This window comes from Dermacentor albipictus, chromosome 1 (genome assembly GCF_038994185.2).
Source record: "Dermacentor albipictus isolate Rhodes 1998 colony chromosome 1, USDA_Dalb.pri_finalv2, whole genome shotgun sequence".
Lineage (NCBI taxonomy): Eukaryota > Metazoa > Arthropoda > Arachnida > Ixodida > Ixodidae > Dermacentor > Dermacentor albipictus.
This window is the reverse complement of record NC_091821.1, coordinates 488957675-488983813: the sequence shown is the minus strand read 5'-3', so window position 1 is coordinate 488983813 and position 26139 is coordinate 488957675. Positions and strand designations below refer to the sequence as shown.

Here is a 26139-nt window from a genome sequence, read left to right as displayed (position 1 = left end):
CGTCTTCCGTCGCGCCCAAGTCAGCAGATGAGGAGGCGGGAGGAGGAGGGGGGGAGGGGGAGGGCGGTCTACTGCGGTTGCGTAAGGTGCGGCCGAGCGCGAGCCCTATCTTCAAAGCGAAGTGCAGTGGGTGCAGTGTAGGCGCGACGAGGGCTTTTGGCTTCGTGTGCGTTGTGTTCTGCCCGTTTAGCTTACGCTGAAGCGAGAGGAAGCACGAAGGGGAATTTGCCCACTGTTGCTGCCGCTATTCGCGCCCACGTTTCGACAGCGAGTGCCCACGGTCATCGAAGTAGATGTCTTCATGTTCGCCTGTGTGGGCAGTGCACCATGTTTGTTAATTTACTTTGTAAGCGAATGTTGAGAAGGTTATATATCCGATAAAACTGCTGTGTTTACTTCGTATAGCTGTCTAATAATATGCTATCGCAATCGATGGTTCGCCTTTCGGACGAAACTGCGACATATTCCACAATCCTCTCGAACACCTAATTACTTGGATCCAACAAGTGAAAAGTACGTCGCACTCTTGCACACAGAAACCCTAAAATGCTTCAATGTATAAAACTACTGGCAATCGCATTTAGACCTTAAAGGTCGTCCAGAACCTAGCTCCTAAAACTACAAGATTGTGTATTTTCTATTTAGAATTGATTTGCTACAAATTAGCTGTGGTGGGTCAGCTACCTATACGGGTCTTCTAGAGAGTCACACGGCTCTAAGTTGCATGAAAAATCGGAGTATTCAGTTATTCATCGGTCACCACAGTGCACGTCATGCAACTCCTGAATTGAAGCGGGACGGTGATGAAGCCAGACCCATTCAGCAGAAATGGCATGTCCAAGAAAAATTTATGGTTGTTTGTGAGTACAATTACCTGAAAAGGGCATTGCTGTTGCAGTTAGCCACCTGTACCGTAGCACAAGAAGGTTATTCGCAAGCCGTTTCCGTTGGTTGCCACGCTAACGTATCTCAGAGTACGTTTTTAGAAAAAAAAATATCCAATCTCCGTTTGTGAATCGCTGCAGACAGTTATTCACAACGTAAAAGAGATAGTTCAGGCTTTCAGTGGGACGTCACTGGACATGAGTGCAGTTCATGGCTAGTTACTGGAAACTCATACGAATAATATGCGGTCTGCTTAAGGCTTAATTGTAAAAAATGAAAGAAACAGAAAGCTTCTTTGCTAGCAGGGCTCTCAACGACAGAAAAAGTTCAGGAGCGTATGTTGCACTCCTGTAACACGTGAAGGCAAAAGCTTGCAGCACACTTGGTAACTCATTAACTTATACGATCTGAGGGGTCAGACGGCTCGCAAGGCATAACGAACCGCAGTGTGAAGTGCAGCTGTGGCCCTTTAGGTGGACCTCCTCAACGACCTCCTTCTCGACGTTCAGAGACATAACCATGGCCGTACGGTCTGTGAAGTAGCCGAAGATGCACTGGAACTCTTTCATGGAATCGTGGCTGCGGAACGCGTTGCCACGATGCACGTTACCCTGTTTGTAGTGACACTCTTCTTGGTAGTGACCAACTCTAATCCTAGGTATCGCTCCACTTCGCTTAGAAACGCTTCTTTAGGGTGAGCGTTGTGGTTGAATTTGCCAACTAAGAGCATGAGTTTTTGTCGAAGCGGAAGCGGTAGGTTGCTTGTCAGAAGGCGACTTGCTTTTGCTTCTGAGACGTTCGGAACGCTGATGGAACGCAACTGTGCGTGCGGGACTTCTATTTGTTTCCCGTCTGGACACAACGTTTCTATACGTTGCATGCGCGGATTGTAATGAATGTATGCACTGTACGCTTCAGTTTCCTCAGGCTTTGCAGCCTCTCCATTACGAGATAGTTGAGGCATCCATATTTTGCTTAATTAGCTGTAATGAGCCATTGCTGGTGTTGATAGTTTTCGTATCGTTGGAGGGGTCGACGCGTTTTTCGGGTGTGAGCCATTCCATCTAGTCACTTCAGGCTTTCTGGTTAAATGCATTAGAAAGCTGGTGAGATCTGCTTATACTATCAGTATCGTTCAAGGTGAATTCGGGGGCCAATTGCTAGCTCAGGGAAACATGCTGGACGCAGTTTCCATGATGTGGGCCGTCTACCCGCGTAGACGACCCACATACATACATAAAAATGGCGTCTGCTAACACTTCTGACATCGAAATGTTTTATAGCGCGCGTTTTTTATAGCACGAAAACTAAATCAAATGGCATGGTCGTTTCGCCATCATTCTAGAAAATATTTCAGCTGTAGTCCAAGTGTACGAGCGCTAGGCAACTCCTAGAAAAAAAATTGACATTTGTTGAGAGGCGCATACATATTTATAAAAATGTTGGCTAAGCTAATACTTTCTTTTCGGAAAAACAGGCTTCCTGTTCTCTGATTGTGTGACTTATGCTGAACAATCAATATTTTTATGGAGATTTGTGTGCCATAAATTGTGCAAGTAGAACCAATAAGCTCAATAAGCAAGAACTTTGTGCTTGCACTCAATAATGGTTGTGAGATCGCTCAAAAATATTTTTTCACACCATCTCTATTGGGGCGCTATGATAGACGGTTTGAGAATGCTCAATAGCACAGTTTATTCCAGTGACTGCTATCTGAGTGTCCTATTAGAAATACGCCAGTGAACAACTCTTTCATATAGGAAAGTTGAAAGAAATCAACCTTGCTGCGATGTACAAATATGAACACGAAATATGATATGATCAAAGCTGTCAACTCTAGTAGCGACGATACATAATTATTGCAGATGTAGCACATCATTGGATAGCTTATCAAAACTCATAAAAAAGAAGCTCAATTGTCTATCGCACCGCGAGCTCAATTCAATGCTGTTGAACACGTACCAAGACTTGAAGGGTATGGACTCAGCATTGTTTATACGACACAATTCGAGTAAGCAGATAAAATAAAACAGGAACTAGCGAAGGACGCAGACAGAAGCGTGCATTCGTCGTTTCATTCCTCAGTCCGTATTTTACTTGGGCTATTATTGTGCAATTGTAATTTGCAGTGCTTATCTCTTTCCTGGCCCAGAAATTCGCCAGAGAGCGTGTTGTTATATGTATGCGTTTTCTGTGATATCTCATCAGACCAAAAATGTTGCTTGTGCGCCGTGCGCAAAACAGGTGGTTCACGAAGGATACCGAGAAGCCCAAGAACGTGGGCAGTGTAGCCACTACCCCAGCGCGAAACCTGTCTCCCTTCACTGCTACGGAGAGATCGGCCTTCAGCCCTGCCCGGTATACTTCAAGCTCATCCTGGTTTGTTGGGGATGATGACGATGACAGCTTCCCTATCAGTAAGCATTTCACTTCTGCACACAGAAACCTTGGGGGAGGGTCTGCATGTTGCTCAGAATCACCACGCGGAATCATGTATCTTTCAAATGAGCGCATTTATGCCAAAGAGAGCGCTCAAAGGGGTCTATAACTTTTTAATGCCAAAGGTTTTTCTAGTCACGGCAGTCCTCTTTTTTCTTTCTTTCTCTTCTTTTTTTATCTGGGCGTTTTCGTGAGTCAATGTTTAGACAAATACTGCCATCAGAAGTCAAGGACGGGAAATAGCCAAGGCGTGGAAGGAGAATGTAGTGTGTCTCACAATATTATCTTCACAAAAACTGGCGCTGAGACGCTGTTGTGTGCATGGGAATGCGGGGATGTGGTGGCTTCCGATTGGAAATGTTCTTGGAGTGCCAGTACACCCTCAAGGCACGTCAGGCTATCACCGTTCCACTGATCACAGTAGTTAATCTCCTGCTAAAGCAGCAGATAAAAAAGCTGTTATTTTTTTTAACATTACAAAAAATTATTTAATTATACGTGAGGAGTTGTGTTTTCATGTACAGTTCTTATATGAAACAAGATGTTTCGGTTGGCAGCTCAACTAAAACCACAGACGACAAGTTCAGCGCTCTCTCTGCAAAAGTTTCTTGTCTGCTCGTGCTTTTCGTCACTTGATTATGCACTGTAAGTGAGTAAACACATGCTAAGATGTAATACTGATAAATGACAACCTTTTATCAGTGTTATTTCACAAAGGCTTTATCTATGCAGCCATAGCCATGTTTTAGGCCGAGCCTCGCTCAACACAGCCATATAGCCCAAGCCTTGCACACCTGTATACCGTAGCTCCCACGGCGGCGCAGCACCCGCTGAAAAATTTCCAGCGATGCCAGATTTCCCTCTAAGTAATACTGCAAGAATTTCTCTTGGGGAGAACCAACCAATGTGTATCGGACACGTGTACTGATTATATCAGCGCGGATGCGCATCGGTGATGCGCAGTGTGTACAGCGCGCTGCATTCATGTCTTTATAAGCCACGCTCGCAATAAACCTTCGTTCTTTCCTGCACTGACCATGCTGCTGTAAGCGTCGTCTCCCATGGCACGTTACATGGTGTCAGAAGTTGCTCCGCTGCCTGTCGACGCCTGAGGGGAATCGTACCCGTGAAGAACGCGTTATGGACCTGCTGAAGGCACCACAGCCATTGCGGCGGACGGGTAACGTCACGGAAAACTGGAAGCGTTTCAGGCAGAAATTTGAGTTATTTCTGCAAGCAGCGGCGGCAAAGGACCGGCCGAAAATGGAAGCATCGAAGGCAGCCCTCCTGCTGAGCATGGCGGGTGATGACGCGCTGGACGTCTTCAACAACTTCCAGTTCGCGCTGGATGAAGACAAGACCGACTACAGTACAGTGGTGAGAAAGTTTGATGCCTGTTGTGCCGAAGTGAGCAATGAAGTGCACGAGAGATATCTATTCCGTTCAAGAAAGCAAGCGGAGGGCGAACCATTTGAAAAATTTGTTCGTGACCTGAAAAAACAAGCAGCGCAGTGTAATTTTGGCGTTTTGCAAGAATCCATGATAAGGGACCAGATTTTGGCACGCACGATCCTAGACTACTGGAGAAAATGCTTCGTGACAGCCAACTGACTTTGCAAAAAGCAGAGCAAATGTGTAAAGCGGCGGAGACGGCAGCACAGCGAAACGAAGTATGGCGTAGCGGGGAAGACAGAGACGATGCCGTAACGAGGCGCATGGCGCCACCCTCAAAATAGCGGAAGCAAGGAAAAGAACAATTTCACTGTCGTAAGTGAGACCGCTGGCATAAACCGAAGCAATGCCCAGCGTTTGGAAAGAGGTGTCGTTTGTGCCACAAGCTGAACCACTTTGCAAGTAGTTGCGCGTCAGCGGTAGTCAGCGAAGTCAAAACACAGCAAGACGAGGACTTCGACATTCTCGAAATCACGACATCTTGTCGCGAAAGGGATTGGATGGTTAAACCCCAAGTTCGCAATCGCGAGATAAGCTTTAACGTGGACACGGGGTCACAGGGAAGCCTGTTTCCCATGTCAATTTACCGCCAACTGAGGGGAGCTGAAGAGTTGAAGCCAGCGAATTCGGTGCTCATGGCGTATAACGGCGGTACCATAGCGTGCTATGGAACGTCTACGCAGGAAGTAAGGCTTCGTAATACTTCTGTTACGGTCACATTTTTTGTTGTGAAAAATGGCCGTCTGGCCATACTCGGGCTAGAAGCCAGTGAGGCTTTGGGGTTGGTCCAGCTTAAAGTAGGCGCCGTAGACAAGATTTCCAACGACGGACTTCTCAAGAAATTCAACCATGTCTTCGAGGGCCTAGGTTGTTTGCAGCAGGCATACAGCATGGTCCTGCACCTGAAGCGGTGCTAGTCGTGCAACCAGCTCGACGAGTTCTTTTGGCACTGGAACAACCTCTAAAGAAGGAACTTGAAAGAATGGTGCGTGCTGGCATAATTGTCAAAGTGAACAAGCCTACCGACTGGGCCAGTCCTTTAGTTCTGGCAAAAAAGAAAGATGGCACGCTACGGGTGTGCATGGACCCTAGAGCTGTTAACGAGTACATAAAGCGGCAGCATTTCCCGCTTCCTAGGCGCGAAGATTTGGAAGCCCGTTTAACCAATGCCGCGTACTTCAGCTGTCTTGACGCGAACTCCGGCTATCATCAGATACCGCTTGACGAGCGCACATCTAAGATCTGCACTTTCTCTTCACCGTTTGGGAGATACCGTTTTCGGCGTCTGCCTTTCGGCATTTCGTCCGCACCGGAGGTATTTCAACAAACCATGAGTCAAGTATTCGAGGGCCTACCTGGTGTGCTGGTATACATTGACGACATTTTAGTTTGGGGTTCCAGTAAAAAAAAAAAGAACACGATGAACGGTTGACGGAAGTGCTTAAGGCTGCCGAGAAAGCAGGATTGACTTTCAACGCGCAGAAATGCAAGTTCGGTGTGAAATCAGTCAAATTCCTTGGTGACATCATAAGCCGAACGGGCATATCGCCTGACCCAAAGCTTATCGAAAGCTTGGCGAACATGCCGACACCAACGTCCGAGACCGACATCCAGCGGACGCTGGGAGTGCTGAACTATTTCGGCAAATTCGTGCCATGGTTGTCCGAGCAAACGACGCTTTTACGAGAGCTTATCAAGTCCCGTGCAGAGTTCCAATGGACAGCAAACCATGCGAAAGAGTGGCAAATCTTAACGCAAGTTTTGACTACCACCTCCCTGCTTGCAATCTTTGATCCACAACGAGAAACTAAGATAACGTGCGACGCATCAAAGGAAGGTGTCGGTGCAGCATTATTCCTAGGCTACAATGGTGAATGGCGACCTGTAGTGTACGCATCTGGTGTATTAAGCCGAGCCGAGCAAAGCTATGCACAAATTGAAAAGGAGGCACTCGGAATTTGTTTCGGCTGTGTAATGTTTCACGAGTTTGTGTTCGGAAGAAAAGTGCTTATCGAAACAAACCATAAGCCACTTATAGCGATCGCGCAAAAGGAAATCGCCGACATGCCACCGCGAATGCAAAGATTCTTTTTGCGGCTACTAAAATACAATTTTGTCTTGCAGTACATTCCCGGGAAACAGCTGGTTCTCGCTGACATGTTGTCACGCTCAACGGCTGACCAGGGCAAAGATCAAGTTGGCACTACTTCTGGTACCGCAGACGACGTGGAGATCCATGCGGTGCAGTCCTTGGGCTACATGATCACTTCCGAAACGCAGCGGTTACTGCAGCAAGAAACGTCTCGTGACGTATACCTACAGGCCGTGAGGAAGAGCTTAACAAGCGGGCAGCCGGTGAACGTGGAACTCAAGCCTTTTGCGAAAGAACTGTCGGTTGTTAATGGAATAGTGTTGAAGGGCTCGAAAGTTGTAATACCGAAGAGTATGAGACAAAGCATCCTGAACAGGATACATGCTGGCCACCTCGGGTTGCAAAAGTGCAAAGAGAGGGCCCGAACTCTTGTATTTTGGCCCGGTCTGAACGGCGAAATAGCTGCATTAGTAGAAAGCTGCGCAACCTGCCGAAAGTACGCGTACAGGCAACCACATGAACCACTTTTAATGCGGCCAGTTCCAAAATGTGCTTGGTATAGGGTCGGCGTAGATATCTTTTCTTATGCTGGAAATTCGTACGTGGTTGCTTACGACGCCACGACGCCTTTTCAAACTTCCCGGACATTGAGAAACTTGACGACACAACTGCAGCAACTACGATCGCAGCCCTTAGCGCCATGTTCCCCAGGTACGGCGTGCCTGTAGAAGTTTGCATGGATAACGGACCCCAGTTTTCATGTCGTGGATTTGCCAGATTTGCGAAAACATACGACTTCAACCATGTAACCTCCAGCCTCCCTTATCCGCAGTCGAAATGCTTGGCTGTGAAAGGTGTCCAAATCGTAAAGCGCATCCTGAAAAAGACTCGAGAGGCGAGGGAGGACTTCTGGCTGGGTTTACTAGCCTATCGCTCAACACCACTGGAAGATGGGCATTCTCCGGGTGAGCTTCTGCAAAGAAGGCGACTTCGTTCTAACCTTCCTGACTTCGGCAGGGTGTCCCGGACCCCTGTGAGGAAGCACCACCAAGCCAAGGCCGGGAAGCCTTTGCCAATGCTGCGCAGAGGCACGAAGGTGAGGCTTCAGGACGCGACTGCGTGGTCCCCAAAAGCAAAGGTCGTTGGTGAAACTGCTTCACGTTCCTATTTGGTACGAACGCAAGATCACTGTGTTCTGCGGCGCAACCGCCGACATCTACTTAGGACGGGTGAACAGTATAGCGGTGAAAGTGATGACGACTGCAAGGAGATTCCACCATGTTAAAGCTCCCGTGCGCCGGCGCCTGCAGCACCAGCTGAACCAACAGTGCAAGCCTCCGAGGCGTCATCTCTAGAAACAGCCGTAGGATCAATGCTACCAGCAAGTGACGGCGATCCTTCGCCTGGCATGCAACCGACGCAAGGTCGACTCGTGTCGTCCGGCCTCCCCAGAAGTTTCATTATGATGAACATTTTCAGCAAGTGTCATAAGTTTTGGCAAATGTGTGCATGTATCTAAGTCTCTCTTTTGTTTGTTGCCCAAGGGAGGATGTATCGGACACGGGTACTGATTATATCAGCGCGGATGCGCATTGGTGATGCGCAGTGTGTACAGCGCGTGCATTCATGTCTTTATAAGCCACGCTCTCAATAAACGTTCGTTCTTTCCTGCACTGACCATGCTGCTGTAAGCGTAGTCTCCCTTGGCACGTTACACAATGCAAGCGTCTGCCTTTTCGCTTCGCACCCTTGATTCGTGGGGCCGTCACACTGTAAAAAATTAAGTTTGTTGAGAATTTTCAAGATAAAAAAAGAACTTTGCCAGGCATTTTCCGTGCATGAAAAATGGGACTTCTGTAGAACGGACAGTGTGGAAAAATGGTTTCCGTAAAATGGGAAACGGCTAGCCCTGTAATTTGGCTTCCCGTCGGCGTCTCCAATAAGAATAAGCCAATAAGAAAACTATAAAGCGCGTCTCTGGCCGCAGGGGCCGCACCAGCTCGACGCGCATCCTCGTCTCGTGTTGAGAGGATTTTTGCCTATTGTTTACGCGAAAAGTTGCGACGAAAATGAAGCGTCAGAAATAATATTCAAAGCAAACGGAAGGTGATTGTCCACGAAAGCTAGCAGCACGGATGAACGAGCGAGCGAGTGGCAGTCCCCCTCCGCCTTGCTGCCCATCCTCGCAGCTTGACTGCTGGCATAGTTGCCCGAGAGCCCCCTCGTTCGGCGCATACCCGGAGTCCCTTCGTGCCAGTCGTCGAGATTGGACGCGTCCATTTCTTGCTCTCCTTGGCGTGTCGGCGCCAACGCCGTCAGCGTTGGAGGGAAACCTTGCTTGCCTGCCTTTGCCGTGTATTTTTCGTGGGTTAGAATACGAAGCTGATTCTCATCCGCCGCATCATCAACGATGGGTTGGCCGCCACTGAGCGGCTAGCGAGACATGCGACGAATGACCGAGTGACAGCGCCCTTCCCTCCGATTCCTCCCCGCCGCTCGCTTGCCCGAGAGCACGACCCTTTCCCTCGCCTTCCAGCGATGAGCGAGCGAGCGACAGCGCCCGTGCGCCCCCTCCCGCCTTTCCTCGCCCTTGGTTTCGCGAAGGTTTATGCGCGACAGTCCCTCCTCCAAGTCTCCCACGTGCGCCTATCACAACTTGGTTGCCCGAGGACAGGCGATCTTTCCCTGGAGCGTTTCCTCGCCCTTCCTCTCAAGTCCAACCACCATCGTACCACCGGACGACCACGAAAACGGAGGAACTATTTGTCAGGGAGAGGCGGGCTAGTTGGTGGTCGATATTGGAATGCATCATGTACCCGGGCAAACGACAACGGACGAAGAAGGAAACACACGGTGTGCCTGATCCGCGCCTATCCTGTGTGTTTCCTTCTTCGTCCGTTGTCGTTTGCGCGGTTACATGGAGCATTCCAAAACGTACGAAAGAGCGGTATAAAGCTATAAGCTTTAAAAGCTACTCTGCTATTGCGCCTGATCTTTGATGTATGTTAAAGGACCCTTCGCCCCCCATTCTGGCGTGTTGGTACTTTTACAGGTTTCTGCACTTGGTGATACCTCCAGCACCTGTCATAGCGCCGAAATGAGGGCATTTGATGGTTTGCTCTTCAAATGAGCTTCCGCGTCGACATGCGCATAATACATCAACAATTTCCACCAGTATATGTGACGCAAAGACACGTGACTTCTGCTGTTCATTTAGATTGGTTGGTCAGGGAGAATATATTGTGCGTGGGAAGGGGCGATCTGCTCGGAGCTGAGGGGATTAGGGGACGAGATTACGATACAATAAAAGCAATAAAAACGTGTCTTGTACTTTTTAAAGCTAGAAAAACGCTCATTTCGACAGTGCAAATTATTTCGTTGGCAAATGACGCTAGGTGCGCTGTCCGACAGTCTGCGGAAAGTAGACCGTTGGGGTGTGTCTGATTCGTAACATCCCTGATTTCCTCAAGCAGGCTAGGTGACTATTTGCCAACGCCTCGTTTCAAAGATGCCAATACATCATCACCATCACTAGGTTGCCTCAGTATTTCGAGGCACTCTGGTGTTATAACATACAGCTATTCCAAACTGTTCTATTCCTGCAATATTCCACGATTGGTCGAAACATTTTTGAGCCACCCCCACTTTGCCTTACGGTAACGCGACATAACGAAAACCGCAAGAACTATCCATCTTATATGGAGTGTGCACACTGATTACGTACGTTAAGACTGACCAAAGTAGCACAATTCTCATTCGACGCCTCTTTCGCCATTAGCGCTCTACCATTGGTCTAAACTTCAGCCTGCACCGCCGTCGCCTCTTTGTCAGGTCGCAAAACCGCAAAACTCACCGTGTCAAAGTGACGTGTACGTGTCAAAGATACCGGAGACTGCCCCTTTCCGAAACAAATAGAGGATGGCTACCCGCCGATCGTTCTGGCACTGGCTACTGGGAGCTGCCGTGGAGCATAGATTTAATTACGTGTAACAAACCATTTTGCGTGGCAATCGAATGTTATTGAGTCCCTTGACACGTGTACAACGTCGCTCTGCCAACTGTTCTTCGCACCATTTTAGAGGACGGCTCTTAGGCGCCTGTTCCTGCGGCGAGCATCGGCGTCGGCGTCCTAAGCGTAACCGAGTGCACAGGGATAGCGGGCATGAAAGAGCTAACGCGGAGCGAAGGCGCGGATGAAATAGTGCTGTAGCGAAGAGAGAGCCAGCAGGAAAGCACAGGAGAAGGGCATCGCGAGAACGTGAGGAGAAAAGCGTGGAACCGCGCAAGATGGGCGCTGCGGCGACGATGGCTACGAGATGGTGCCAGTAGCGTGCGTCGTCTGTTCACCGATGACGCTACCGCTATCTTGTATAGAAACAAAGCGCTCCATGAGCTGAGGTGTTTCTGTGGCGGATGCTGCGTATTGCGGCCACGCGTCAGCCACGCGCTGCCTCTCGGCATCTCCCCATTAGCGAGGAAGTCGCACCGCACTTCGCTGCGTTTGCAAGGTGCTCCACGAGACAGATTGTCCGCTCCAGCCAATATTGGGGGCAAGGACTTACGGAGTCGCCACCTATCGGAAGCGCCTCCCTTGCTTAGTATGAGGGATAACGCAGGGCGCTCCTCATGGGTTTGGCTTACAGCGCCCAATAAGAACACCACGTGGCAGCCCTCCTAGAGATTTCCGTAAGAACTTTCAAAACGAGGGACATTTTTGACTGTCGATATAATAATCTTTGGCAAACTGAAAGCACAGAATCGCTTACAGACGCTATCGTTTTACCAAATATGTGCAGTGAGCGCCACTGCATGCGCGCGGTCGCCGCGGCGGAGTCTCCCGAACCAGCTTCTTGCGCGAAAGGTATATAGGCAAACGCTGAGAGCAAACTATGTGAAATATGTTCTTATATTAGGCTGTCTGTATAACCGAATGGAGCATAACAGAATGAAGCCTCAATGAAGCGATCGCACGGGTTCGTAGTGACCGCATGGGTTCGCAGCGACCGACTGCGTGTTTACATGCATGTCCGCGTACGGGGTTTTGCTTTCGCTGAGAGCGCGTTTTCGCACCGTGCTATGAGCTTTAGGCCTCACAAAATGAGCGTTTGACAGTGCACAAGCAACCATTGTTGCGTGGACTCTATCAGACCTGTTCAAAAATAATTTCGTTATAGAGACCTTGACGCCTACGGCGACTGTGATGTGCCGTCGCGACGATTCAATCTTTTTTTCTTCTAAATTCTTGGACGTTTCTTTGCGTCGCACTGTTTGTTTATCGGTCTTTTCAGCGTGCCATTTCCCTCTGCTTCTTTTTTGTATTTCAGTACATTATTTCAAACACAAACATGACCATGTGCCATGCCTTTTTTTATGTGCTTCTTACCGCTCCCTTTCCATTCCAGTGAACTTGCCAGTGTCTAGCATCAACAAGTTCATAGACCAAATAAAGCGTCATGACACTAGGCAGGGAGCGGGCGCGGGCAAGCGTCTCAGTACGCGTTATCTGCTACTCACCGTACATCGCAGTCCCGGCGCCATAGCAGAAATCTTCCTCGCGTCTGCGCTTACTGCATACCCGAGTTGTAGCCGATAGCTGTTTGCCGGTTCTAAGTTTCGCGAGCCAAACTTTAAGCAGCTTCTTGTCCTGCGTGTACGTGTGAATAAGGCTGACACCAAGCTCCGTTGCGTATGTCCGGCACTGCAGCATCGAGCAGTAGCCTGAATGCTGCACGCCTTCAAAAGCAGCCACTAGCTATTATGGAGAATGCTTTGGTAACTTGCGATTTGCTTATGATATTGCCTTGCTTAGTAGCTCAGGGGACCAATCATAATGCATGCTCACTGACCTGGACAGGTAAAGCAGAAGGGTTGGTCTAAAGATTAATCTGCAGAAAACTATAGTAATGTTTAACAGCCTCGGAAGAGAACAGCAGATTACGATAGGCAGCGAGGCACTGGATGTGGTAAGAAAATATATCTACTTAAGGCAGATTGTGACAGCGGATCCGGATAACGAGACTGAAATAATCGGAAGAATAAGAATTAGTTGGTGTGTGTTAGGCAGGCATTCTCAGAAAACGAAATGGGCATGGGTAGGGCATGTAATGAGGAGGGAAGATAACCGATGGTCATAAAAGGTTACGGACAAGATTCCAAGAGAAGGGAAGCGTAGCAGGGGGTGGCAGAAAATTAGGTAAGCGGATGAGATTAAGTGGTTTGCAGGGACAACATGCCCACAATTAACACATGACCGGGGTAGTTGGAGAAGTATGGAAGAGGCCTTTGCCGTGTGGTGGGCGTAGCCAGGCTGCTGCTGATGATGCTTATAACCTATTATAGTGCTTTCAGATGCTGCCAAGCAGATACCCAAGGCGGGAAAACCTCGCCACCTAATGAGAACCGCAGGGCAGATGGGACTTTAAACTGTCTTTTTCAGTTCACTTGGGCGCTTCCGAAACAGTCGATGCGGCCGCTGTTTCCGCGTGATCCCTCATGCCATGTCACGCCGATGGTGGCGCCAGCTTTCCCGGTGGTGGAGCTCGCCCTCAATAATGAAAAATGAACATACATATAGAGCTAGGCACAAAATTCGCGTTAGGAAGTGTCGTAACCGTCGGTGAATTTTTAACCGTCCGTTGCAGACCGCCGCGATTTTTGACCAACCACCGCAAGCTAAGCGAAAGGAAGCGGACGAATCGCAGATGCCTGCACCAGTCTCTTGAACCAGTCTCTTCAACCAGTTATCTACTTTCACTGTGCTGGCTCGGCCCCACCGAAACCATTTACAATTTAGCATGCTCCTGGACTCTTCTCAGCCAATTAGATCACTGCAGGCAATGACATTCGCTTTCAAAGCAAACAAAACTCACCTCCTATGAGAGTGTTTCGTTGGGCTCTTCATTCAACTCTGTGGTTTAGCGCCCCATGCTTGTAAGGGTGGTTACGTAAATTTGACGCTAGGAGGTTGCAATAAAAACAATTTGGGATGGGTTTACGTCACAGGGTTCAATTCTACACTCGATATATAATGCACAAATAACCGCTTACATGTAGCACATATGTACCAACTGTGTGTAAAGACCACTTTGAATATTTTTACCGAACATCTGGTGTGTATTTGTAAAATTTACTGTGCATGAGAACGTGCGCATGCAGGCCCATATCAAACGAGACTACGTAGGGAAGGTCAGAGTGGGAAGTAAACTTCCGGTATGATGACATCTGTAAGACGAGTTTTAACTGGAAGCTGCAAAGTCCTCACTGAGTGAATGAAATGCAAAACGGTATGCCTCTTTTTATCGTCTCCTTTTACTTTAAAATTGTAAATGGAACAACACTTTCTTGGCTGCATAAATTTTCATAATTCTTCTCAAGTAACGTGTTGAGCGCCAGCACACGGCGGGTATAAAATAATCGCAGGGCCCCTTGTTAAGGTTCATATGCGGTAGTGGAGGGCTCGACAAGGAAACGACTCGTTCGTTGCTTCGTTCGTTAATTAGTTCGCTCGCTCGCTCGTTCGTTCGTTTTTTGGACGTCTTAAAACAGTAGTCCTGAAGAGAGCGACTAAGCGAATTCTCAGGCCGCTGTGGCTCACCACCTCGACGTGCGTCGGCGTCTCGTGCTGCAACGCTCTGGGCATTGCTTTGCATTACGTAGATACGAACTTATAGTCCTGTCTCGCACTTCTTAAATAACTATTAGTACGTGGTGGTTGTGGCCGAGACGCATTTACTCAGAAAAGTACAGGGAGTTGCGCTACAGAAGCACCTGGGTGGTCTCCCTATCTGGGAAGTACACCGGAGATAATCACCGCTCGGGTGCGAGCCACCAAGAAGCGTTGAGTTTCAGAGAACTACTAGTAACACTTACTTTGCGATTCAATTTTCACATGCTACACATTTGCACGGGCATATATTCAAGGAACCTGATTTTGATGCGCAACTCGAACATGAGAACGTGATCGAGAAGGCGGGACCCGTGACAGCGCCACGCCATGCACGCAGGGCTTACGCTAATACATTGGTCATCACAGGCGCTGAACCCGCGTAATAATGCTCTCTGTGTTATGGCGGACGCAGTAATGCTAACGGTCTGGCAAGAAACAAGCAGGTGCCCAACAGTTCTAGCTATTGGCGTAAACAGGAGAAGTTTGAGTCTGGCGCCATGGAGTCAAATTACTGCCCTGCTGCTTCATGTGTCGTGTCCATTGCGCGTATATAGTGGATATACTCAGTGCGCTGCCCTTGCAGGAAGGAGCATCGATCGTGCAATATACGACGACTATATATGCAAATAAGTGAGGCTGGAAAGCATCCGGAACATCTCCCGTTTCTAAATTGCTTAGCTTGGCGGGTTTTGCACACAGATTTAGACAAAGGCTGTTTGGTGCAGACTACGCAGTTTTCTGTCTTGAGCCTTGTAGCTTGAGGGGGCTCAAATTATATACGTGACATATCCATGCAGAATACGCGAATTGTAAAGAAAGGCATTGTCGTGTCTGCCGAAGGATAAAGGCGCTTTCCAGCGATCTCCAATCACCCCTTATTTTCCGCTGTCGTATGCGTAAAATTATCATAATCTCAGATTGCCTAATCCCCTCATCTCCGAATATATTGCCCCTCCACAATCTCGAGCTTTGGTGACCTTAGAGAGTTTTCGTTCTTTGTCTGATGTGCTTGCTGAGTGGCATTGTCTGCTTAGATTGTGCAGAATTCTCCTAATTGGCAAATTTTTGTTGACATTACCCATGACATTGAAGGGTCGTTTCTATAGCTTCTCACGTACTATAGTTTCTTTTTGCTAAGTGATTGGTGGTCTCTCTTGCTGATGACACTTAAATAAAGATGCGAGCGAATGCTTACACTTACGCTTAGGTGTGAGCTAATAGATTACCACACTATTTGTGTGTTAAGATTACGAAAAAACTGAGTGACAGAACATTGAGCGTAAACTATAAACAGCTTATTTCATTTTTTTAGAAGTTATTGAGTATGTATGTGACAACATCGCATGTTCCTGAGCCTAGCGCTATAAATCAATGTTACTGATTAAGTCAATCTATGGAAGTCACGTTGATAGATCGCACCTGTTGTCCTTTATAAGCTACAAGAAGTTTTCTTTTTTTATTGTTGTTTTTGTGTCACAATTCAGGGACACGTACGTAAAAAGTAATGGTTCTGTTGATATGACCACTTTATAGGAGTTGCAGTGTCTGGCATATATTTCAAGCAAGTTTAAGAAAAAAGGCCATGGCCCTCTGTCTACCGTCAATAGAAATGACAATCAACCTCCTCCCATTGTGGCGTATCAATATCTCCCAATGGTTTAATGTTCTCTGTTGACGACCTATGCTTCTTCTTCAAAGACGATAAACAAACAAAGCCCTATAGTGTACGGTGAAGATTGAATTTTCCTAATGAATCATATGTGCAAGGCGGAAAATAAAAATATTCACAGGCTCGCTCAGTATTACTGTACAGCATTGCCAGATTCTCAGTAATACCCCCTCAGATTACGAATCTATTAAATTAGCAGTTATGAAGTTCGATCACGAAGTTGGGATACATCCACTCACTGGACGCACCCATAAAGCACGAAATGAGCAACTGGCAAAACGAGGAGTCAGAACTAATGATTGTCATGGCTTAGTCAACCCGCAGATGCCGTGCCGTATGACCACCCCTATGTGCACAAGAAACTACAAGATCATGCACAGAAGCAATTTTACAGATACAAAGCGAAAAAAAGACAGAGAGAGAGAATGAACTTTAATGAAATAAATGGCTCAGTGGCCTAAGCCGGAGTGAGCCTCAGTGGTAGGGATGATAAAACAAACAATGAAGTATGAAAGAAACTACACGTCCGTGACCTGAAGGTCAAGCCGGCCTCGCGCACAAACTCTCAGTTCATAGTTTGTCGGGAGTCGCGGCGAGGGTTCCAGTGTTCAGTGTTCAGTGAAGGTTCAGTGTTTCTGCTTGTATTTTAAGAAGAGTGGTTCCAGCCGCGTACTGCCAGTGAAGAAAGGCTAATGGAAATCACGCGGCACAAACGACAGAAGGGCGCACGCGGAAGATCCATCAATGCTATTCTAAATGATCCCGTTGCACCAAACTGTAAACACTAAGCATTTACTTTAATTTTGGTGCTCATTCTTGCGCCATAAAACGCTAGCAAATTGAAAGCAGTATGGAGAAATTGAATTATACAAAATGGATTGTATTTACGTTAGGCAAACCAGTGTCTTTAGGTTTCATCATTTGTGAATTAATAAAAAATATATTGGTATTTGCAGCGCAGTGGTTTGCCATGGAGGTCGCATGGCAGTGCCACTTGGGTTTCTTAATGTGCACCTATAGTGCTGTGCTCGAAGGCTATTACATACGAGCCCTACAGTCCTTTTAATGTGGCTTTCGCTAACATCAATACGTAGGTCACACACACTTCGTTTATTCATTCTTTTTGCTGGCTAGGACCACGGACACTGCGTGACGTCATGCTAGGCAGCACATGGGAGGATGGTGAGCCATACAGCGGTGGACTGCACGAACGAGAAGCGCCTTCAGTGTCAAGTAAGTGTTCAAATGGGTGTTGTTGCCGGGACAAAGGTGTGAACCGTGGCCGCATCTTCTTCTTCCCTGTACTTCCAAGCAACAATAGCATTCGGTTATGATGCTGTTGCTCACAAAACAAAATGCAAAACAAAATAGGGTGAAAACTCCCGACTAGGGAATTGTCATGTAGTGCAGAGCCTTCTTTGGCAGCATTATTTATGACGCTTACCCTTGAAACCAAGACTGCCATATTTTCGGAAGGAATAAACTCAACAGAATAGCGCGCACACTATGACGACCTCCCCAGTAAACTCGCTTTCAACAGAAATCCCGTGTTTGGTAAATGAAAGAAATCATGTGCATTTATTTTTTCTCGCATAATTTGCCCGCCGACGCACGCGCCTGCATTCAAACGCATCCGGTTCAGAAGCTTCGCGCTGTTGTTGCAGACGCAGATCTCTCGTTGCTGGCGTTTATATCGTGCGCTCTCGGCTGCAATCTAAGTGAACATATAGGCCTAATTGAAACGCGCCAAGCATCTCAGCGTTCTCGCTTGCCCTCGAGAAAATCATAATAGGCTGTTGTATGCCGCTAGTCGGTTGATGCGTCCGTGGCGCAGTGGTTTTAATATCAAGCTTCTGTACTGGACGTCCTGTGCACAATTCCTATCCTCAGACCATCGTAATGGTACTTATTAAGTTATGTACAAAACAGTTCCTTGTATAAATGATAAGCTTATGAAGCCGCTTGATAGGCGAAGTTTACTCAAATCGACGTGCTAACCACAATTTCAATGCTGGATTAGCCACCGGTTGCAGCTCCCGTAGACACTAGCCGCCAGAGTTCCTTCTGGTAATTATTCTATAAAGTTCTGTGGTTTGGGCTTTGGGCGGATGCGTCGGAGGTTTGTGGGCCCACAAATAAGTGACGTTAGGCGTGCAGAACTTTACTTACATAAATTCGCCTATTCAAATGTAGTTGGCGTTAAGTGTTTTTTTTTGGAGATACGAAATGGAAAGAACAACAGAACTAGCCGGAAGTGACCCCAGGCACCGGGCAAAGAATACGATCACGCTGGAGTTGTCGGAAGACATTTTGGTACAACGCTGCTGCTTTATTTACGGAGACGCCTTGAAGGGTGCTTCGAAGGCCGGCAACGTGGCCAATGCCAGACAAAAAAAAAAAAAGATGAGAGGACGGTTAAGCTTCGCTTTTAAAAGTGGAACGTGACAGCATTCAAAGATCCCTGACTGCTTCTCATGCTTCCCGACAACTGCAGCTTATGTAACCATAATGTTTACCGGGAAACGCTGGCGCCGAACGCTATGCACGAAGGCGAACTTTCTGGTAGAAACGGCGTGCGATGTGGCGGAGGTGAGCGCCATCCGCAGATGTTGCAAGGGAACGGGCGCGCCGCTCCATCGCCTCCGAGACTCGCGCGAGCAAACGTTCAAGGCCATGGCCGCCCTATGAATGGTGGAAATGCTAGAAAAGGGGCTTGTGTTTGTTTCCCTATAAAAGAATTGTTTTCTCGAATACTCAAATTACAGTCCGACGCTGTCGTATCTGTAGATTGTGTTTAAATTGTACTCTACGATTTTTCTGACGCATGTTACTTTGAGGAATTCACGAGAAGAAAGGGGGTTAACCGAGGGGCCCAATTTTTATTAGTCATATCATAAGAAGCCAACAAACACTGACACCAAGGACAACATAGGGGAAATTGCATGTGCTTAATAAATGAATTAAAGAAACGATAAATAGTTGGAAATAAAAGTGGATGAAACAACAATTTGCCGCAGGTGGGAACCGAAGCCACAACCTTCGCATTTCGCGTGCGATGTTCTTCCAATTGAGCTACCGCCGCGCTGTTTCCCCATCCACATTCTTTAGTATTTATGTGTCGTAGTAGAAACCTGGGAGTGTTAGCCAGCGCCACCACTCACAGACCTTCGCGGCGGATGTGGAACGTCCTTTTTGCCGCAGGTGTCACGAGAACGTGATCTTTTTGTGTGAAGGCAAGTGGTCAATACACCCACATATGCTACCTGAAGGCATCAATGTAGCCAGATTCGAGACCCTCGTTATGTAATAAACGAGAAGAAAGGGGGTTAACCGATGGGCCCGATTTTTATTAGTCATATCATAAGAAGCCAACAAACACTGACACCAAGGCCAACATTCGGTTAGATCAGTAACGCCCCTGGCCACTCGGATTGTCTGCGTGCTAGTGGTCCGCAATGATTGTTCGTTTAGCGACGGCCCACGCCGACATGGGATATTTTGGGACATGGGACTCCTAACGCTGGCGCGTTAAAGCAGCCAGTGACGCAACCTGCGTCGGAGCCCTGAATTACTTTCAAAAGAAAATATGAAGGTATGGAAGTTGCAGCGTGTATGACGCACTAGAATAAGACAACTTTATTGCTTAGTTATGGTCAGTAATCTTCAATTTTACCGCGAGGATGTTAAGGGGACTTGCACAACCGTTTTCGTACGACGCTGTGCTCGAAATTAGCAAATAAAAAAGCCAGCGACGCAGCCTTTATCAGCAAGCCACATTTGTTGTGAAACGCAACTGTTCAAAATGATAGAATAAACGCTACCTTGCGTACATCTCACTGGAATAGACAAATACTCCACAGTGTTTACCTTAAAAAAGTTATTCCTAAGTTTAGTTTTTCAACCGGCACCACAATGGAGATCTGCCAGGAGGGGCCCAAATCGAAAAACATTTCGTGAGTATCGTGTGTGGGCCTCTTTAATGCGTAGCATTCTTTGTCTGGGTGTTCAGGGTCCTTTTCTGGCCGGTTTCGTTGGTCCTTTCGTTTCGTATTCCGAAAAAAAAAAAACAAGTAGCACCATTTAGACTTCAATGGTTGAATCTTCCTCCAGAGGATGGCAAGTAGAAGCTGACCATGCTACGCGGCGCGCATGAAAACACCTTGAGGTATTCGGGCTTCCTATTGACTAAGGAGTCCTGCAACTTCCACAGTGCAGCAAGGAACTGCTGAGATATAGTACAGTACAGAACGCCGATATTCAAACCATTACGCCATGGACCCATGCATTGACAAGCGGCATAAAGACGCTTTTCAGTTTCGCGCGGGCAATCGAGCGCCTTAAAACCCTAGGCAAGCTAGGCCACTGCCTCCGAGATAGCGGGTCTCTGCATTCCGCTTTATGACGTCATCCTCCTTGGGCCGAAATCGCGGTTGCCAATCCCGGCGTGACAAAAGCGGTGACGTATAAATCACCGCGGCTTACTCGGAGCAATATCAATTGGCCAGGTGCAGTCAGAGCGCAGACTATGGCTTGCGCAGGAAAGTACGCCCAGAAAACGCAACCAACGAGATGGATGGATGAGGAAAACGTTTCTTTCGTGAAAATGCATGTGCGGACGATTCCGTCTTAGATGGCCATCAACCCATGCTTGACGGCGACCTGGGAGGCCCACTCGACGACCCTCGTCTTTACCACCGGCACCGAGCTCGCGAACACTGCTCCACAAAACGATCACGCGTAATATCTGCCGGTGGTGGCGTTATGTGACATTCCCCATAAGATGTGGTCATAGTTTGCCAGCTCTTGGTACTCTGCATTCCAGCTTACTTTCCTCCTGGTATATTTTACTCACCACGTATGGACTGAGGAAAAATGTAGTCTGCACCTTCTCCAGACCCATACCTACGTCTTTGGTCAACTGCCTGTTCGGGGGTGGATAAAATCCTCCACTCCAGTTTATAAGGGTATGTAATGTGAACGGATAACAACTCATCTCTTATGGATCTCTCCGGAACGGCCGGCTCACCTGCTCGGCCTACGAACCCGCGAGCATTGATGTTGGCCGCCTCGTTCCCAAGGATCCCATAGCATGATGGTATCCATACAATTTCCACCCCCTTGGTCCCTCGCCCTGTGGCCCAATTCAGCAGTCGTGATGCCGTGACACATATTGTTTCCCTCGCCAAATTTCAGATGACTGTTCTTGAATCGTTGATAATCACGTCAGATTCAGTATTAGTTATAACTGGCACTATCGCCGCTTCCTCTGAAGTTTCTGAGGAGCGGGATTTTACCGATACAGAGGCGACCAACCGTCCCCACTCGTCCACCATCGCAATCCCAAATGCATCTTTGTCCTTATACTTCTCCACGTCTACATAGACTTCCCCATTGTACTTGCCCTACTTAGCATCTAAAGCTCTGAATCTTGCCTTCCGACGTTCCTCATGATGTACCGAGTGCATATTCCTGGGCAAGAGATTTATGTACAATGCCTTTTGCACCTCCCAACGCAACTGAATTTTCATGTCTTCAGCTGCAGCCTGAACTCTAATGCCGATTCACCCCAATACGTCCTTGTCCGCTTTCGTTTTCAAAAGCTTGCCTAGCTGCATCACCAAGTGCGCCTCCCGTGCTTCTTTCGAGGAGTTGTGTGCCACTAATCTGAGCAGTCTTTCGGTAAATGCATTGTTAGGTAAACGAAGGGCTGCCTTATACGCCTGCCTAATAATAGCCTCCACCTTGCTTTTATACGCCTCGTCCAACTTCATATAAGGCATCTTATAAACTATCCCATTGAGCACAAGCGCCTGTACCAGTTTATCCGAATTCCTTGCCTTCACCCCTGTGCAGGCACGTACCCAGGATTTTTTTTTTCGGGGGGGGGGAGGCCGCCACCTCCACCACCACCACCACAATCATCATCATCATGATCATCATCATCATCATCATCATCATCATAATCACCATCATCATCATGATCATTATCATCGTAATCATCATAATCATCATCATCAGCCTGTTTTATGTCCCCTGCAGGACGAAGGCCTCTCCCTGCGATGCGATCGCCAATTACCTTTCTCCAGCGCCAACCGATTCCAACTAGCACCCGCGAATTTCCTAATTTCATCATTCTGTCTATTCTTTTCTCGTCCTCGATTGCGTTTCCCTTCTCTTGGTAACCCTAATGGTCCAACGGTTATCTAACCGGCGCATTACATGACCTGCCCAGCTACATTTTTGCTCTTGATGTCAATTAGAATATCGTCTATACCCGTTCGCTCTCTGATCCAAACCGCTCTTTCTCTCACTTAGCGTTATGCCAGCAATCTTCGATCGCTCTTTGCGCGGTCCTTAACTTGCTCTAAAGTCTCTGCCCCATATGTCAGCACTGGCAAAATGCACTGATTGCACACCTTACTTTTCAATAATAATGGTACGCTTCCAGTCAGGAGCTGGCAATGTCTGCCGTGTGCGATCCAACCTATTTTTATTCTTCTGTGAATTTCCTTCTCATGATCAGGGTTGCCTGTGATTAATTGACCAAGGTAAACGTGCTCCTTCACAGTCTCTAGTGGCCAACTGGCGATCCTGATCTCTTGTTTCTTTGTTGTTGTTGTTGTAGCCTGTGGCACGTGTGGCTCATACCCACGATGGGGGATTGGCCAAGAAATGGGTGGATTATTCCAAAATTATATAGAGCATAAATTTCTTATATCTATGGGAATAGCATTGAGTAGGGTTGAATTACCGGCTAAAATAAAATCAGGAAGGTGCTGTTGAATGATTAATAATTAATTTAAAAGTAATAAAAAGATAGAATTTAGCAGGGCATTCGTTTAGATTCTGTAAAGAATGTTTGGACAGCGAAGGATGTATCCCTGTGGCTGAATCCCAAAGTGGACGCCCCGAACGAAAGAATTGCAGGTTCTGTCAAGTCCAGGCCAATTCTTCGAAAAAGTATCTCCAACAATCTTTTTCTTAACGCAGCAAAGCGGCGGCAAGATAGAAGAAAGTGCTGTATCGTCTCCTCCTCCTCACAAAAAGAACAAATGGGAGAGGGAACCAAACCCGACCTGTATAAATAGAAATAGAAATTCAGGGAGGGAATGCGACAGCGTAATTTGGTGAGGCAGACCTCAAGCATCTTCGTGTAACAAGATACGCTATGCCAGGGAAATGCCAGGTGTTTATACTCTGGAGAAGCTGTCAAACGTGGGTTTGATAGGGCTGATCTAATTGATCTCATCCGAAATCTTGCCGCCCTGATCTGTGCTGTCACTGGTAGAATATGAAGAACAGGGCCGTCTGGCTAGTGATGCATGTGCCAGTGAATTGGCAGTTTCATTAAAAAACAAACCTTTATGACCAGGCACCCAAATCAAATGAATACATTGCACATGGGCCGGAACTAGTAAGTGGAAGAGTTTTAGCACGGGTGACTCATTAGTAGCGGTAAGGCAAGAGCATACAGAATGGGGATTCAGTAAGAATAGCAGCTGTTGTAATCATTTGGTCTAATTTACGCAAAGCCAGGATAACTGCTAACAACTCGGCCAGAAAAATAGGCACAAAATAAGGCAATCTTAAAGAAAAAGACCACTCGAGCGCAGGACAAAATATTCCAATGCCAGCTTTTTCCTCGCACTGTGAGGCATCTGTTGCAATGATAATGTTTGTTTCTAGGGTGCTTAGGTGCTTTGCCCGGCTATTTATCATTATCTTCATCTTCTGCATATTAATATTAAACCCCACTACTTACACTCTCTCTGTCAAGGTCTCCAATCATTTGTTGTAGCTCGTCTGCATTGTTGTTGAATAGAACAATGTCATCGGCAAACCGAAGGTTGCTGAGATATCTGCCGTCGATCTTTACTCCTAAGCCTTCCCAGTTTAATAGCTTGAATTCTTCTAAACACGCAGTGAATAGCTTTGGGGAAATTGTGTCTCCCTGTCTGACCCCTTTCTCTATAGGTATCTCCCTGCTTTTCTTGTGTAAAATTGAGGTAGCTGTAGAACCTCTGTAGATATTCTTACGCGAAGGACGAGTCAGTAAGACGAGAAACTATTTACAGATGATATTTACAACAACGGTTGCAGCGCTGACCGGTTAGATTCACAGCGCGAGCCCAGTTCGTTCTTCCTCCCCTTTTCTGGAGTAATGGCGCCCACGTGCCTCGTTCAAACAAACAAATACCACACGCATGTAGCATTATTTTCCAAGCTTTTTACGTAAGTGTTCTGTACTCCTTGATTACGTAGTGCCTCTATGACTGCTGGTATCTCTACTGCATCAAACGCATTTTCGTAATCTATATAAGCCACTTAGAGAGGCTTATTGTACTCTGCAGATTTCGCGATAACCTGATAGATGACATGGATGTGATCCATTGTAAAGTATCTCTTCCTGAAGTCAGCCTGTTCCCTTGGTTGACAAAATCCAGTGTTGCCCTTATTCTATTGGAGATTATATTGGTAAGTATTTTATATAATACTGGGAGCAAGCTAATGGTCCTATAATTCTTCAATTCTTTAAGGTCTCCTTTTTTTGTGGATTAGTATAATGTCTGCATTATTCTAGTTTTCTGGAACCCTTGCAGTCTTCGTATAAAGAGCCACCAGTTTTCCAAGCATTATGTCTCCTCCATCTTTGATTAAATCGACTGTTATTCCACCTTCTCCTCCCGCTCTTCATCGTTTCATGTCTTGCAGGGCCCTTCTGACCTCATCGCTAGTTATAGGAGTTTCTGTATCCTGTTCATTACTGTTTCTAAGTGAGGTATCGTGACTCCTCTGGGTACTGTATACAGGTCAGCTTAGAATTTTTCAGCTGATTTTACTATATCTACGAGATTGCTGACGATATTCCCCTTTTTATCTTTTTGTGCATACATCATGGTTTGTCCTATGCCAGGTTTCTTTTTTACTGATTTCAGGCTGCGTTCCTTTTTTACGGCTTCTTCAGTGTCTCTCATGTTATAGTTTCGCATATCAGTTATTTTCGCCTTGTTGATCAGTTTTGACAGTTCCGCGAATTGCGTAACGCTGTGCGGCCGCCAGTCCCATACAACCGCGTAGAGCGCAGGACTCTGCGATTCTAGACGTACTGCGCTCACCGTGAAAGGTTAGAGAAACACCCACATAAGCACAGCAGAGAAGTGGCTACGTAAGGCGGTTCGACCGATAACTGTAGAAGCGTCGTTCAAAACATGTCACTGTTCTCCACTTCCGGCGGCGTTTTCTCGACTTCCTTTTTCAATAAAAAGATGTTGATCCATAAATAGCCTCATAAACAAAGGTAACTTTTTTATTATTCGCTTTTGATTGCAGTTTGGTTGTTGCCTTGGCTTTCTCCCTTAGTAGATCGCTTAATTTCTCAACTCCTTGCGATTTTTGTGTCCGGGTGCGAATTTTGCACGAGAAGTGCTATACAATTGGGGAAAAACAGACCGGGTAACGGGCGACAGTCATCTTGCTTATGGGTTTAAGGGTTATTGCAGGGCTCCATGATGGACACCCTTTCACATTATTTTATTTCCCACCTTATCTAACCCATATCACGTGTATATGGTTCCGGGCATCTGCCAGCGTCGCAGCGAGCCGTAACTCAAGGAAACAATGAAGCAAAGGGATAAGTTAAACGCTATTGGCGTTTTCTCCGGCCGCAACTCGTTCCATGAGAGTACAGACCAGCTGAGCAACAGCCGCATCCCTCTCCTGGTCCCAGGATCCGCCTAAACAAAGAAGGTTGAACTAACAAAAGCAACAGCTATGCGCGTCACGGTTGAATAGATGGTGACAACTGAACGCATCTCGAGTAAATCGCGCGGGTGCGGAATCTACGAGAAAACTGTCCTTCACATTACAAGAGGTGCCGATAACTACCGCCATCTAAAAGGAGTGAAAAAGGCAGCATAATGCTGACCGATGAACAGC

The 26139-nt window shown here is 47.1% G+C and overlaps 1 protein-coding gene across 2 annotated transcripts in view; it reads left to right on the top strand.

Annotated features, from left to right (window-relative positions):
* LOC135912312 (uncharacterized) overlaps positions 1-26139 on the top strand; it is a 112680-nt gene that overhangs the window by 2869 nt on the left and 83672 nt on the right. For both annotated transcript variants that reach the window (XM_065444717.1, XM_065444706.1), the window contains exons 3-4: positions 3130-3302; positions 17338-17436. In XM_065444717.1, coding sequence (XP_065300789.1) covers positions 3130-3302; positions 17338-17436 — 272 coding nt within the window. The remainder of the gene's footprint in view (positions 1-3129; positions 3303-17337; positions 17437-26139) is intronic.